General features: G+C 40.0%; 1 protein-coding gene across 1 annotated transcript; it reads left to right on the forward strand.

The window, feature by feature from the left end:
* Positions 1-1,879: 1,879 nt before the first annotated feature.
* On the forward strand, positions 1,880-14,617 carry LOC103705048 (gamma carbonic anhydrase 1, mitochondrial-like). Its single transcript, XM_008788640.4, has 5 exons — positions 1,880-2,111; positions 7,073-7,216; positions 12,583-12,708; positions 13,004-13,155; positions 13,981-14,617. Exons 1-5 carry the CDS (start codon positions 1,997-1,999, stop codon positions 14,260-14,262), a joined length of 819 nt encoding a protein of 272 aa, XP_008786862.1. The 5' UTR covers positions 1,880-1,996; the 3' UTR covers positions 14,263-14,617.
* Positions 14,618-16,030: the final 1,413 nt, after the last annotated feature.

Here is a 16,030-nt window from a genome sequence, read left to right on the forward strand (position 1 = left end):
TCAAGACCATCAGAATACATCATACGTCAGGTCTCGCTCGGGCCAGAACTTTTTTTTTTTTTTTTTTTTTTGCTAAACCGGGTGATCTATACAACACGTGTACGGATACACCCAATAAAATCGGAAAACAAGACATCCCGGAGCTCCCGAGGCAGCTCCCCGTCCCCAGCCCATAAGGTGCTTCCGGCATGGTTGGCCACATACGTGGCCACCCAATCCGCAGCCCCATTGGCTTCTCGGAACACATGCTTCGCCTGGACCACCCCTCCGTCCCTCATCATCAACCCGATATCGCGGACTAAGGGATGGTCGGTAGCACCAGCTCTCAGACCCCCCTGGATCCAACTAATGACCGTAGCCGAGTCACCCTCCAAGATGACAGATCTAGCTGAGAGCACATGCTGAGCGTGTCGAAGACCCGCCCAGGCAGCTCTCAGCTCCGCTCCAGGGACCGTACAGTCAAATACCTGACAGCCTCCTGCCGCCACAACCCTGGAGGTAGGGTCCCGAATAACAAAACCCGCTCCACCTATCGTGCCACCATCCAACACGGACCCATCAAAATTGACTTTGAGGAAGCTTGGGGGTGGGGGCTCCCAGGTGAAAAACACCGTGTGAGAAGCTGCCGAGGCAGAAGGGGAACCCCAGATATCCCGAGCTATCAAAAGTCCGTCTAAGGAGAAGGGACAACTAAACTCTGCCGCCTGCGCCCGGGCGCTCTCCGCCACGAGCCTTGGCAACTTGCTCTGCTCACCAAAGGTTCGAGCATTCCTAGCCAGCCATATCTGGTATGCTGTGCAGGTCGCTCTAACCGCCTCTTGGCGAGTCAATGGGTTACTCGACCACCAGCGGATAGTTCGTGAGAACTGGTCCCCCTGGGTCCAACCATCCCATGGCAGCCCCGCCGTACACCACGCCGCCCTCGCCCATCTGCACTGAAACAGTACATGGTCCACCGACTCCTCAGCTCCGCATGCCACGCACTCTGGGGACAACCTCAAGCCCCGCTCACTCAATACTGCTCTTGTCGGAAGCCGAACCCAAGCGACCTTCCATAAGAACAGTGCGACCCTCGGATGGAGGCCTAGGCGCCAGATCCAGGCACAATCCGGCCCTGGCTCATGCTCTGGCCGGAGCACACGGGAGAGGTCCCCCACCCTCACTCCGGTCCTGCACGACATGCTCCACACCCGGGTATCCGGACCCGCATGCCCCGGGATCGGAAGGGACCTAACCCTCTCAGCCAAGCGTGCCCCAAACATGTAACCCACCCTCTCCTCATCCCAGGCAGCCCCGCCCGGGACAAGGAGGTCACAAACCCGCAGTCCCTCCACTGCCTCGGTGTCAACCATAGTCGGCCAACGTCTCAAGGGTAGGGTACCCACCCATGAGTCACCAACCACATCAATACTCTGCCCATCTCCTATCAACCATCTAGTGTTCTCCTTAACCATGGGAAGGTATCTGGCAATCTCTCGCCACATGAATGAGCAGCGACGCCCACTGCGGACCGCCCCTGCAGTGCCAGTGCGGCCATATCTGGTAGCCATAGTCTGACTCCAGAATCCCTGTGGCTCCAGCGTGAATCGAGCTGCATGTCGGGCAATCAGCGCCTCACGTCGCTCCACCAGAGACGAGACCCCGAGGCCACCCTCTCGCACTGGTAGGGAAACGCTCTCCCATGCCACTAGATGCACCCCGTGACCCCCTCCATACGACCCCCACAGGAAGCTCCGAAGTAGCCGCTCAATCCTCATAAGCACTGTTCTCGGAACTACTGTGTTGGCCAGAACTTTTCTGAGAAAATCTTGTGGCCTAAAAATGTTGGGCTGAGGCAAGGGCCCAGCCCGTCTAGATTCCAGTCTGAGGAGAGCCAATTCCAACCTCCTCCTCTGGGCTTTGGGATCACCTTCGCCTCCTCTTCTTCCCTCTTTCGCTCTCTCCGAGCTCTTCGCAAAACCCTAAATCCCGAAACTCTACTCTCATCGGCGCGAGCATGGGGACGCTGGGGAAAGCGATCTACACAGTCGGATTCTGGATTCGGGAGACTGGCCAGGCCATCGATCGGCTCGGATGCCGCCTTCAGGGCAACTACTACTTCCAAGAACAATGTAAGCTATTCCCTCTCTCTCGTGCAAGATAAAAAAGAAATCTCCAATTTGAATCCATTCTGGCGATTTTGATTTTTCCTCTCAGACCAATTTCCCATTTTTACTGAGTGTTTTTGCGTGTCGCTTATATTACTCAATCTGATAGTAATACAAAAGTCAAGATTCAAGGTTTGGGCGGGTTTTGATCGCATGTGGATCTGGTCTCTGGAAAGCATGTTTAGGCCTTTGTTACCCACTACTCTTCTTTTTTTCTTTTTTTTTTCTTCTGTGGTTTTTCAGCCAAGATCATGAGATTTTGGAGTTTTCTTGATATAAAGGTGTATTTTTTATGGCATTTTCGACGTGGAATAATTCGTGGGATGTGCAATTTTTGCGCTTGTTCTACTTTTGGGATTTCTCGTTTTGATCTCTTCTAAACATGGTAGGAGCGAATGAAATCTAGTAGGGTAACTAGGGTTTTAAGGCAGCAGATGTTGTCCTATTTTGTCATTTTTCCTACTTATTTACCAATCAAGATTGTCACATGATGGGTAGTTATCAATTTTCTTGGTGTTCTACTAATTGATCCAAGCCATGGCTAGATGCAATGCCTGCCAATTGCAGGAGTATTGGCTTTTTTGAAAATGAAGGTGTTATAGGTAGTAGTGTTTAAGAAGTTTGAAAACCATTCGATCATCATGGCCTAAATCAAGATGTAATCATCTTGTGCTGTGTTTCTGAGAGCATCTCATTATTGGGATGCTGTATATGGCACTATTGCTAGCTTGTTAACCATTGGAGGTCAACCCAAAATGGTTCCTTGTTCAGGTACAGATGACTGCCATGGAAAAGGTGTTTTATTTTTGGTTGCATGAGAGCATAGAACAGGTGAATATTGTTACTTGAAACCTCAGAATTGTGCATTGATATCAAAGGAGAATGATGAAATACTTGAGAAGGTGTGAGGGAGACGAAGGTATATTAATGGGAGGGATTTTATGACAAAAGGAATAGGAAATATTTGAGGGGCCTCTACCAGTAGTACAGCATGCCAATACTCTTTCTGTTCGTAAAGAATGGCTAGTATATCTCTTCCGATTGATTGGACCGCATGCAAACTATGCATATGAAATTTTTTCAAACTCTTCTAGAATATTATCATAGAAATCCTAGGAAAATTGGAACTATCTCAAATAATTATGCTTATCCCATAGGGAGCTGAGATGGGTTGATTGGTTCACTAGAAATTTCTTTGCATATACCAAGATTGTCCGAACCGGTATTGAGACCTGTACCGGTCGATGTCCGGTACAAGTTGGTACCAGTTCGAACCGAGTCGAACCAGACAGAACCGGACTCTAGCCAGTTCCAGCTAGAGCGAATGAACCGTTTTCTACTGTTGAACCGACCTAGTTGGAGACCGGGTCGGCTCGGTTCAGGCTGAACCGACCGGTTCGGCTTGGTTCAACTTTCCTTGTCATGTACCGAATTGCTTAGTTTTGTTATCTTTAGAATGTTTAGCCCACATTTGGCCTTGCTTTTAATGTTAGGTGTACGACTTCTTCATTCATTTTACTATTTGCATAACCCCTTATTCAAATGCATTTGAAATATTCATATTAGATATTATAGTTTCATTAAGGCTGCATATGACATCATCTTCACTTTTGTTTTTTAAAAAAACTTTAAAACAGGACATCTGTCTCTATTTTTTCTAAATTTTGATGGAAAAAATCTGTTTTGTGGTCATTAATGTTTTTTCCTTTTTTTCCGAAAAAAAGAAAAACATGTTTGGTAAGACAAAAATAGGAAATCCCTTTACAATGCTTTTCCCACAGTAGATGTTAGGCATGCAACTGCCAGTGACAATCATGGAGTATATGTGAGATACATCATGAATTGCAGTAATGATTCCGTGTCATCCGTCTCATGGATATCTGGTAAACAAATGTTGGCGAGGGGGCATAGACCTTGGCTTATTCACATACTTCTTAGTCCCTCGCACCACCATGATGTGGGATTTTGTTGTTGTTGATGATGATGTTATTTTCATTGTTGGCAAAGAAGTCATTGTTGATGGGGAGGATGGTTTCATTTGGATGGGTGAAGGGAACTTATGGTGGGAGGAGAGTCGGACGAGTTAGTGGAGGGAAATGAAGGGGCAGAAGGAGGCGAGGGGTCAAAGGACGAGATGGAGGCAGAGGGTAGAAGAGGTGGAAGGGAGGGAAGAGGGAGGGGAGGGAGCTTTCCAAGCAGGGCCACCTCAAGACCGTCTTCAGACCTTTCTCATAGTCTCCACAGGTCCAAGCATAAGTGAGGGCATCTAGGGGAGGGGTGGCTTTGGGGTGGAAGGAGAGATAGTGAAGGTAGAGGAGAGAGGAGGGGCTGGGAGGAGGTGAGGCATTGGAGGATGAGGCAGACACAGGTGGGGTGGAAGAGACAGGCAAGAGAGAAGAGGCAGGGGAGGGACCTCTTCCACTAGGGCTGCCTCGAAATCATATGGTGGACCCTTCTCGAGGTTTCTGCCAGGCCTAGGGATGGGTGAGGGCATCGAGGAGGGAGGAGGCGGTGGGGGTATTGGAGGGAAGGGATGGTATCGGGATGGAAGGAGAGATACAGGAGGTGGCGAAGGGAGAGGAGGGGGTGGGAGGAGGCAAAGGAATGGAGGACAAGGCAAATGCTGGAGGAATGGAACAGGTGGGAGGGAGAAAAGACAGAGGACCATTTTGGTGAAGTGGGTGGGGTTGGAGGCGGCGAGGTAGTAGTTGTCGAGAGCCTAAGAGAAATAAATCATGGGAGCTGAGACTAGATTTGATTTCTTGTCTCAAAATGTTATTTTAAAAAATGGTAGATATAAAAAGTTTTCACTTGCACTTTTTCCTTAAGTTATAGAAGTTACATTTAAAAATAAAAAAAATAAGGGAACCAAACATCGTTCTTGCATTGGATTTTGTATTTTCGCTTTTAAAAATAATAATAAAAAAAATATATCAAATGAGGCCTAATTTTTCGTGATAGTTCACTATGCTCGACTTATGATGACAAATCTGTTAATTTATCTGATTATTCATACTCTAGCTACCGGATGTTACTGATATTACTGTTATCAGAATTACTATGATTACCCAACTAGCACGTTCGATAAGGGGTTATTCAATGCCTGGATTCCTCATCCTTGATAACTTCTTATCGGCATTTTTTGCAATTTGAAGAAGAGGAAAGTACAAATGGCTGGACCACCTGTGGGAGGCTACTGCACACTCATGATCTCTGAGTCCTCGAGATAACAAACACCAGAAAGGAGATTCACATAATCTTTAAAATATAGGGATTTGAGAGGCTGAAGGTTCCCTAATTGGGGGAAAAGAAACACTTCCACCCTGATAAGCCATTCCTTCTATTAGCTGTAAAAAGAGTAATTTATGCATATCTTGTGCGGGCATCCAAACAGTCCCTAAAGTAGGTTATTAGACCATAGTTGTTCTTTGAAATGAATTGTTAACTATACATACACCTTCATATCATAAGACTGATCACGTGTGGTACCAGTGCTATAAAAGCAAAAATTGTTCAATCTACTTGAAGTATAGTGCTAGTAGGTGATATCCAATATTTTGTTAATTTGCTTCCTTTTAATTTGGTTGTTCCTCTGGGTTACCAATATAGTCAACCTTAAAACTCGATCATCTTTCATGTTTCTTGCATCATAATTTTGATGATCTTGGAGCTTTTTTGTACATATAGACATACATTCATACAAACATATATATGATGTTTATGTCTGCATGCATGCTTGGATGTCTGTATAAAGCTCTAGAATTAGAGGGAACCAATAAAATTTTCCTATCTTACTTAAAAGTATAAGACATAAGAAACCCAAGAACTATGCCAAGTTGCTTTAGTTGGTTTGCTTATACTATGTGAAATTATTATATCATCACTTTTTTTGATCCCTTGTTGGAACACAAAGAGGTGCATTATTGTCGTTTGCCTATGCGAGTGAACATGGTCTGCTAGTCTAGATTTATTTAGCATGAAGTTCAAGGACAAAATATCCTCCTTTGTCTTATGTTGTATTGGACCATGAAAGGGTAAATTGGTCCTTTCCAGCGGTACATGCAAACTGTTGTATGCAATATATGTCCATCCAATATCTGAAGATGGTTTTTTCTTGCTTCATCAATCACAACTACTTTAAATCAACCAAATTTCTTTAGAAAATAATGATGGTATAGCGGACATCAAAGAATTGCTATTTTGATAGCCATGACACTATCAGGTTTAATCTGGAAAACTGAACAATGAGATAGGTATCACAGCTACTACTAGGAGAATCGAGCAATTCCAATCAAGGTACGTTCGTCTCGGTACCGGGCTCCGTATTAGTGCCATCTTGTTATTATGTTGGTACACCTAGTATCGAGGCCGGTTCGTTGTATTGAGTGTCGGTACACCTCTTATATCACAAATCGGTTAAGTACTGGCATGATACTATATGCTCTGTACCGTCTAGTTCGGTATGATATGGCATACCTTGATTCCAACTATTTTAAAGTGGCCTTATTTGCATCAACCAAATGCTTATTAAGCTCATTCCCACTCCGAATCTGCATGCATTTACATTGTTCTTGTAATACAATCATTCAAAAAAAATCATGATTACACTCATTTTGAAATAATTTATAATTGCTTTGATGGTATAAGGTCAGGGTTCTTGCGTTCTTCATTATCTGCATATTTGCATTCGATGGACTTTTCTAAGATATTGTAACGTGTGCTAAGTTGTTGTGATTAATTTTGTGATGTCAAACACCTCCCTTGTAAAATTTTTTTCTGAACATATTAATTTTTTAGCTAAGTATTCACAGATTACTATCATAGTATCATATATTTTAAGTGCATTTGTATATAAAATACAACAAACCTATTCATTTTTTGAGTTAATGGTTGTTGACATGCAATAATTGTTCCCATTATTTCAGTGTCAAGGCATCGTACGTTGATGAATATTTTTGACAAATTACCCAAAGTTGACAAGGATGCCTTTGTGGCTCCAAGTGCATCTGTCATTGGTGATGTTCAAGTGGGTGGAGGATCCTCAATTTGGTATGGATGCGTATTGAGAGGTATACTTCTTATCAAGTATTCTGGACATGATTTAGTGATGCTGATGTGCTTAAGATTTATGCTAAATTATTCAGGATACACACTGTAGATAATTTGACATTTTGGTCTATTCAAAACATCCACTTATCTATAGTTTTTATCCTGAACAATTTTTATGTAGAAAAACAATATATAAATTTAGCTATATGATCTGCCTAAAAGAAACTTTGATAAGTTGAATTTTGAGATGGTTTCTCTGAATCCGGATTGCATAGTATAGGTATTGTGGAACAATGATTTGTTACTTTTGCTAAACATACCTATGCCTCTAGGCATTGTGGTGTAAAATTTTGATCTTTTCTTGTACTTTTGGTTTGACTTTCAGTTAGGTATAACATGATAGTTTCATGTAACATGTTTACAGGCTTCTTGTATTTTAGAGTGTGTTGTGCGTAATGAGTCTTTTGTAGGGGCATATTTCGTGCAGTGGCTCTTCCAAAACTACATTTTGGTTGAATGATTGTAGCTGGTTATGAATGGATTAATCTTGTTTTAGTTCCAGTATTTTAAGCCTTGCTTCTATTTGGAGTGACTCTTAATTTAGCAAAATTAGATCTCTAAAACCTTTGAAATACAAGCAAATGCAATCATTTGTTCAGAATAGGAAATTTATGCTAAATTATTCCGGATACACACTGTAGATAATTTGACATTTGGATCTAATCCAAATGTCAACCTATCTATAGTTTTTATCGTGAACAATTTTTATGTATAAAGCAATATATTGGTTTAGTTATATGACCTTCTTAAAAGAAACTTTGATTAGTTGAACTTTTGAGATGCTTTCTCTGAATCCTGATTGCATAGTATACTTACTGTGGAACAATGATTTGATAATTTTGCTATTCATACCTATGCCTCAAGGCATTGCGGTAAAAAATTTCGATCTTTTCTTGTACTTTTGGTTTGATTTTCATTTACGTATAACATGATAATTTCATGCACCATGTTGCAGGCATCTTGTGTTTTAGAGTGGTTGTGCGTAATGATTTTTTTCTTAAGTATGGGCATATTTCGGGCAATGGCTGTTCCAAAACTACATTTTGGATTAATCTTTTTTGAGTTCCAATATTTGAAGTCTTGCTTCTATTGGGAGTGACTCTTAATTTTTTTCAAGTAATACTGGACTCTAAAACCTTAGAAATACAAGAATATGCACTCATTACCTCTATTATCAATAACCTTGCAGTTCATGCATTCTATATTGATTTGACTTAAATACCTCTGTTCTTGTAGAACTATTCCTCATTATCCCAATTTAATCATCAACCAACATCGTCATATGCAAATAATACTTGAAACAAACCTTCTGTATTTGTGCAGTTTATGCATTTTTTAGAAGTACAAAATAAGAAAAAATTTAGGCCTAACCTAGATACAGGCTCATGGCTATTGGGGATTCCCATTCTCTCCTATGGTGGTACCAGGGTTTCAGTTTCTACTGCAGGTGGGTGTGCTAGCCATCGGCCAGTAAGGCACATGCTGCGTCATACCACCATACATGAACTTTGCTGTGCCAAAATTGAAAATATTATAAAAGATTTCATATAAAATTTGATTAAATTATTTTAAAAGTTGAATTAAAGGTATGTTGCTTACCCGTGCCAGGTTCTGGAATTGGCATGGCACAAGGCAGCTGTTGAAATCTTTGGTTGTACATGCTGTAGTCATTGCTCCCTATTACATGTATAACAATTTTAAAAAGTGGTGGCTTACTAAAACCTGATAGTCTCCCCTTCTGTAGTTCCTTAACGGTCAAAAACTTCTATGTGGTGTATCATTTGCTCTAGAAGTCTTCTGATTCTCACTCCCACCACTTTGGAAACTTGGAATCTCATGTATTCACCTCCTACCTGAAAGTTTCCTTATATATGAAAGCCCCACTTCCCTGTTTCTACACCCACTTCCAAATGAGCGCAAATTCTACACAAGTCCTTGCTCTCCCAAAGCACTTCAAGTCTTCAACACTGTCCAAATATACAATGAACATGTCTTTCTCATCATGCACCAATTAAGCAATAATTGTTATATCATAACCTTTTCCAGATTTATAAGACCTTGTGTGGATTCTTCCTATTTTTTTGAGATTGTCTTTTTACTTGTAACATTGCCCTCAACAGTTTATCTAGGCATGGAACTGAGTTTGGTTTTCATTATCCTTGTTACTCATCTTAAATTTTTCACCCAAAAAAATTAAAATTATTCCCTCTCCCACGCATCTATTGTCCCATAGTCCTCTTAAATCTTATGAGTTTGTATCAGTGTGTTTATCTCCATTCATCTAGCATTTCTTTAATGCTTATGATTTCATTTAGTTGATTTATTCATAAAACCAGATTAATTTGTTTTCTTGTCTGCTATATCAGTTTCCCATTAAAATCACTTTTTTAATAAATAAAAATTGTTGTTTAAAACTTAAAGGGGAAATTCTTGGTTTCCTTTCTAAAAGTAATGTTTAAATGTTACTTTTATGTTTTCTAATGACATTCCATCAGTTGAATATAAGTTTTCTGCTTCTATGTTAGAAAACATTTGGAGTTTCATATCATATTGATTGTGTTTCTATTTGATTTATTGACCTGTGATTTGTGCTTTATTGATTAGTGGATTTTTATGTGCTTTTTGATATATCCTTTTTCTTGTTTTGGTTTTTCTCAGTATAGGTGAATCTATAAGAGAGTTAAGCCTAGTTATATGAGCTAACATCTGTCTGTTGTCTAAAGGCAGTAAATTGCGGGCCAATATGCTTCCTGGGTTTCATGGAAAACCTCTCTCCTGCCAAAAGCTGCCATGATCAGACATTAGGCATTATATTATAAGGATCGAGTTCAGGTTGACAACCGATAATAAAATGTTGTTAAACTTTGATCGGCCATACCTAAATTCCATTGTAGATGGTATAAGATGATACCATGTTGCAAAGGTATCACTAGTTTGTCGCGGCCAAGAGAAGGGAAGGAGCTCCTTGCTTCCAGTAATACACAAGAGGATTGGTTATGTAGGTACTGGATCATCTACTTAAATACATAACATTTTCTATTTGTAACAGAAATACTTCTCAAATCGTCTGGTGTTTCCATTGCTCTCATTGATAAAAATAGTTAACTAAACCACTTCAATGTATTCTTATTTGTATTTTGTGAGATGCTGTTGCTTTACTCATGCACATGACTTTAGGAGCTTCTTGCTTTCTTGATCGAATGGCCGTAAATTGGCAATCCAAAGTATGCTTCTCCCAAATTTATTTTTCTTGTGGTGTTTTCGCTTAACAAATTCTGGAAGTACCTACTCCAATTTTTCATAATTGTACTCTCATTCATCTAAAATATCCTTGTTCTTAAGATTCCTAGTGTAATTCTTTTCCCACCTAGTTTCCCTTTCCCTTATATCCTCACTTTCTTTAAAGCTCAATATGGTCTTTCTTAACATATATTTGTTGTAGAACTACAATTGGCTTATCTGCTACCTTCATACTTTTTTTTTGATTTTCTAAGTATTTGTAGCTTGTTCTTTGTTCTTGTATGGTACTCATTGGTACTGTTCCAGCTCTCGAGATTTTGTGCGGATCAATACCATACCAATATGAAAATTTGAGATATTTTTTTCTGGTGTGTAAGATGGTATAAAACTCTTTTTTTATGTGCAATATGGATATGAATTGAATTGAAGTTCATTCTATTGCCTCCCGTATTGATCTGATTGGCATTCGTTGTCTTGTATAACAATCAATAATGGGAGTGAGTTGCCTCTAGCACAAGAAATAAATTTTGTTCCCTTGTAACTATTTAGATAGATGGATGCAAAGTCCAGAGGATTCATGGTCGGGAACTTCAACAATTTAATATTCTATTTTTATGTCCATCTAGAAAGCAAGCATGTGAGCAAATGGGATTGAAAGGTTTTTGGTTAAAAGTAGTCAGATTTTCCATTAGGCTAGCATTAGTTTTTACTGGATTTTCATATTTCTGTGGTTGAATAATTTTAGCATTTCCCTTTTATTATTAAATCAGATAATTCTATTTTGAGTATGATTTTGTACGATTTTAATGCTTGATCAACTTGTCTTTCATACTTTAAGCCACGTCGGCGAAATTGGCCTTCTACCTTCTTTTAAGAAAATTTGTCATCCTAATCAAGACAGACTTGGTATTAACCAAACCGGCCTTGGTACCAGCACGTACCAGTCAGGAAAGCCGATTTGCCCCGTTTCTATGCTTTTAAAAAACAAATTTGTCCTGATGGGGATGGGATTTGTACAGGCTTTGGTATCGGTGTGCTCGTTGGGACAGTTTGTATGTCCTGATCCTGTGATGTTTCGATGTCTTGGCAGATGTTCTGATGCCAATTTTGTGTCAGAACGATACAGTACTAATGGCATCATCCCATATCATCGATTCTAAATCCAATGATGTGATGCATATATAAATGATCTAATTTGTGATGATTAGTACCACTAGAAATAGGGCTTTTTGAACAGTTATGCTCTCTTATTGAGTGCTTTGGACCAGTCATCGGAGAAGAGACATTTTGTGAATCATAAATTGGTGTACGACTATGATGTGGTGGGAGCTGTGTTACCTGGACACTTTCGTCTAGCTCCGAAAATCTATAGAGATACATATCCAAGTCAGATAAATATTAGACACTTGGATACTTGTGATATTCCATGGTTGCCACTTTGAAAGATTAGTAGAGAGCTGAACTCGGTGAACAATGAATTTTAAACCTTTACTTTCATGTTAGAAGCGAGTATTCATTCTTTTAGTGATCGGCCAAGGATTTAGGCATTGAAATAACTTTGCAGAATATTATTTTTCCTATATCTTTAAGCTAATTAGGAAGTTTCAATAAGAAACATGTATATTGAAATATCTTAACAAACAATATCTTCTTAATACTTACATTTAATATTTAACAAACAATATTAAAGGTATAAATATATATAATTTAGGTAAATTATAATTTATCCTCTGTTTCCCTGTATCTCCTTTTTACCTCTTGCCGAGTCGGACATTTGGATACACATGCAAATCTATTTCTCATATCTATGTCCATGCAATGCTAGATGATATCACTGCCCTTTTCATATCATTGTCTTCGTGCATCAATTGCTCTCTAAATGGGTTTACAGAGCTGGCCATGATATATTTTTTTGACTGATCTGTGATGGCATCCATATTATCCTCCAGTAAATGACATCTCCAAAGAATGTATAGTGACAAACTTGGTGCATAATTATAATTGTGTTTAGCAATCTCTCTTTTCTTTAATTGTCTAATGGTCATTCATATCTAAGAATTTTAATCTCTCATCTTTCCTTGTCCAGGTGATGTGAACAGTATCCGGGTGGGAACTGGAACTAATATACAAGATAATTCACTTGTGCATGTAGCAAAGTCTAATTTAAGTGGGAAGGTCTTACCAACCATCATTGGGGATAATGTCACTATAGGTAAGTATTTGAATATTCTATTATTCTTGTCGACTGATTCAGTTGTGCCATCAAGATATTCTTCAAGCCATGCGATTTCATTTTGGTTCCTCTGTTTCATATATATTTGCTGTAAAAATTGATGGATCATGCACCTAGTAAATCTTAATAAAACTTAAAACATTCAGGCTGATCATGATACAAGATGAAGAGAGGGCCTTTTCTCTTTACTAGCCAATTGCTATCACAAACTGCAAAAGAAAATGTCTTTTAAGCTAATTAACCATTGTGATGTTTAAGAGCTTGAATATGACAGGACATAGTGCTGTCTTACATGGATGCACTGTTGAGGACGAGGCTTTTGTGGGTATGGGTGCGATCCTGCTTGATGGGGTGGTTGTGGAAAAACATGGCATGGTTGCTGCTGGATCCCTTGTAAGGCAAAATGCAAAGATCCCATGTGGGGAGGTAGCCTTCACCCCTGTTCTGTGAAACTTACTTTCTTTGCTTTTAAAGAAAATTGCATTTGCCTTAGTTTAAAGCTTAAGCTCCTACAAATTCGATAGTTTTGAAGAATGGCTTCTGCAGAACTGTCATAGTGTATGCAAGATGGGATATGCATAGATTAGCCCCTCTTCAATGACTTTTAGCTCATACAAGGTTCGCCGTACCGGTACCGAACTTCATACCGGTGCCACACTAGTATAGGCATACCGAGTATCGGTACGGTATGGTATGCGGTACGCCAGACGTACCGACATTGGCGTACCGATACCGGTACCGATCGGTATGGATACGGTACGTCCAGTACCAACCGGTACAGCATACCATGAGCTCATATACTAATTTAACTGGATAATCAAACTGCATATTTTGTGCTTTACTTTTTATGTTCACAATTCTTGTGGTAATAACAAATTCACTAATTAATAGCTCTCTTTTTTTTAAAGAAATCAGCACAGTTTTGGGGATATAACGCTTCAGCGTGTATGGTATTTGGAAAGGCTATGGTACTTGCCTTATATCCATTGTCCACTTACACAAGGTTACTGATTAAAATTCTCCGCTTTATCATCTTAAACCAGATTCAGTAAATCAAAAATGCTGAGTACTCAAAAATCTCCATCTTCATCCTATTGATTAGTGCTCTCACTCAACACACCAATTCTAGAAAAGTTTGGGTCCTGACATGTAAAAAGAGTTCTGGAATCAGGAAGTAATTCGGCTTCTTTATTAATTCTGTCTAGTTGCAATTGTGTTGACTGGTTAATAAAATCTAAAATCAAATGACAGGTGTGGGGAGGTAATCCAGCAAAGTTCCTGAGGAAGCTCACAGAAGAAGAGATTGCTTTCATTTCCCAATCAGCGGCCAACTATTCCAATTTGGCTCAGGTGCATGCTGCTGAGAATGCTAAGACATTCGATGAGATTGAGTTTGAGAAGGTGCTACGCAAGAAGTATGCTCGCCGGGATGAGGAATATGATTCGATGCTTGGAGTTGTTCGAGAAGTGCCACCAGAGCTTATTCTTCCAGACAACATCCTACCCAACAAGTCTCCCAAGCCTTCTCAATGAGTGATGTTTGACATAATCGACCATCTTTACCACATTGTTTTTGTGGATACTGTTTTCAGATGGGAATGTCCAGGGAATGTAATGGTCTTTGTTTCTTGTCACCTTCTCAATAATCTTTAGGTTGTGCTGTTCCAAGGTCAGCCAAATACTTTCTGGATTATCAGATTTTCTTGCTCAGATTTTATCTGAGACCATTCATGTTGTTCGAAGATTTGATGCAATGTAAGAACTTCGAATGGCCTTTGAAGTTCCAACATGGTTTAGGATTCTGAAGTTATTCATGAGATTTAGGGTGTGCTATCTTAGCAGCAGAAAATTCAGCACAATAGACAAAGTTATTGTAATTTTCTTCATATTTTGACGTGCATATAAGCTATGTGATCTAGAACAACAGCATGCCCCAGTGATCGCTGCACCACCATGAGCATGGAATCTCTTGAATTCCATTGCTGTACCACGTGTCGAAAAGTCTTCAATCTTAGACGTTTATCGAGACAGTTATTCTAAATTATTTAGTGACTCTTTTGCCTAAAGTGGCAAGAGATGGTATCCGAACTAATGTTCAGTGATGTGAATGCCCAGCTGCTGATTGTATCGCACATCTCATTTACATGAGAGGAAGCATGCAGATAAGATGATTAGCCTTCCAAACAAACCCTTGGCATGGTGCCCAAACTTTTAATGTTTGTTAAGTATAAAAAGATATATTTTTCAATCATTATTTTTTTTTGTCTTTTTGGTTGCGTAATCATTATATCTTAGTTAATGCCATTGTCCTGTAATCTGCATTCGATGATCACATGAAACGAATTGATGAGGTATCCCACTATTTTTTCCTAGAAAAAAACATATGCTCTGTGGTCGGGAGGGACACAATGCAGAAAATTTGCTTAAAATCCCATTATTATCTCATGAACCGGGTGAAAAAGCAACGAAAATTAATGTCTCAGAGTATGCAGATGAATGTGAATTTTAAGGATGGAATTGTGGAAGCTTCTCTTAGCAATAGCAGACTTTGCAAGAGAAATTAGATCGAAGAAACCGGTATCAAGCACCGTACCAGTTTTTCAGTGGAACGACTCGGTACAGGCTGAGCCGGACCTATACCGAAAAAGGAATCGTGCAGAAAGGAAAAGAAAAAGAAAAAACAAGTGGGAGAGAAAGTGCCGGAAGAGGCCGGCGTCTTGCTCTCTCTCCTTCCCTTCCCTGCTAACCCTTTTTTTTCTTCTCCATTTTCGGCTTTGGCAACATATTTCATTTTTGTTGCTGAAGTGGTACTGGTTTCAGAACGGCCGGAACCGGCCAGTTTGGAATGTTCTGCCGGCCCTGAAGAAGAATGATGTGAAAAGTCCTCTATCCTACAGCAATAAGATTGGAAGCACTACGGCCATGCCGGACCACTAGTAACTAGAGAGTTCAACTGATCTCAATAGCTTCCAATCAAAGTCATTCACCATTCCACGATCTTTCCAATGTTTGCAATGGCTGTCTTTTAACTAACTCTACCCATAGTATTATGCCACGACAACGACTTTTGGTGCTAGCTCTGTTACTGGAGTCTGTCAACCATGGGTGCATCTTGTCGCTGGCTGACACCGAATTTCTCTGCAATCAGAGTTGGATAGTGTTGTCCGATAAAAAGAGACGTCTTGCTCTGTTAGCTGCAACAAGATCACCCCAGAAACCTATATAAACTGCCATCTCATCCCTGCTTTCTCTACTTTGACCCTTGGATCTATTGCTCTAAGCAGGAATCAAGCACGTGTTA

Source organism: Phoenix dactylifera, chromosome 12 (assembly GCF_009389715.1).
Source record: "Phoenix dactylifera cultivar Barhee BC4 chromosome 12, palm_55x_up_171113_PBpolish2nd_filt_p, whole genome shotgun sequence".
NCBI lineage: Eukaryota > Viridiplantae > Streptophyta > Magnoliopsida > Arecales > Arecaceae > Phoenix > Phoenix dactylifera.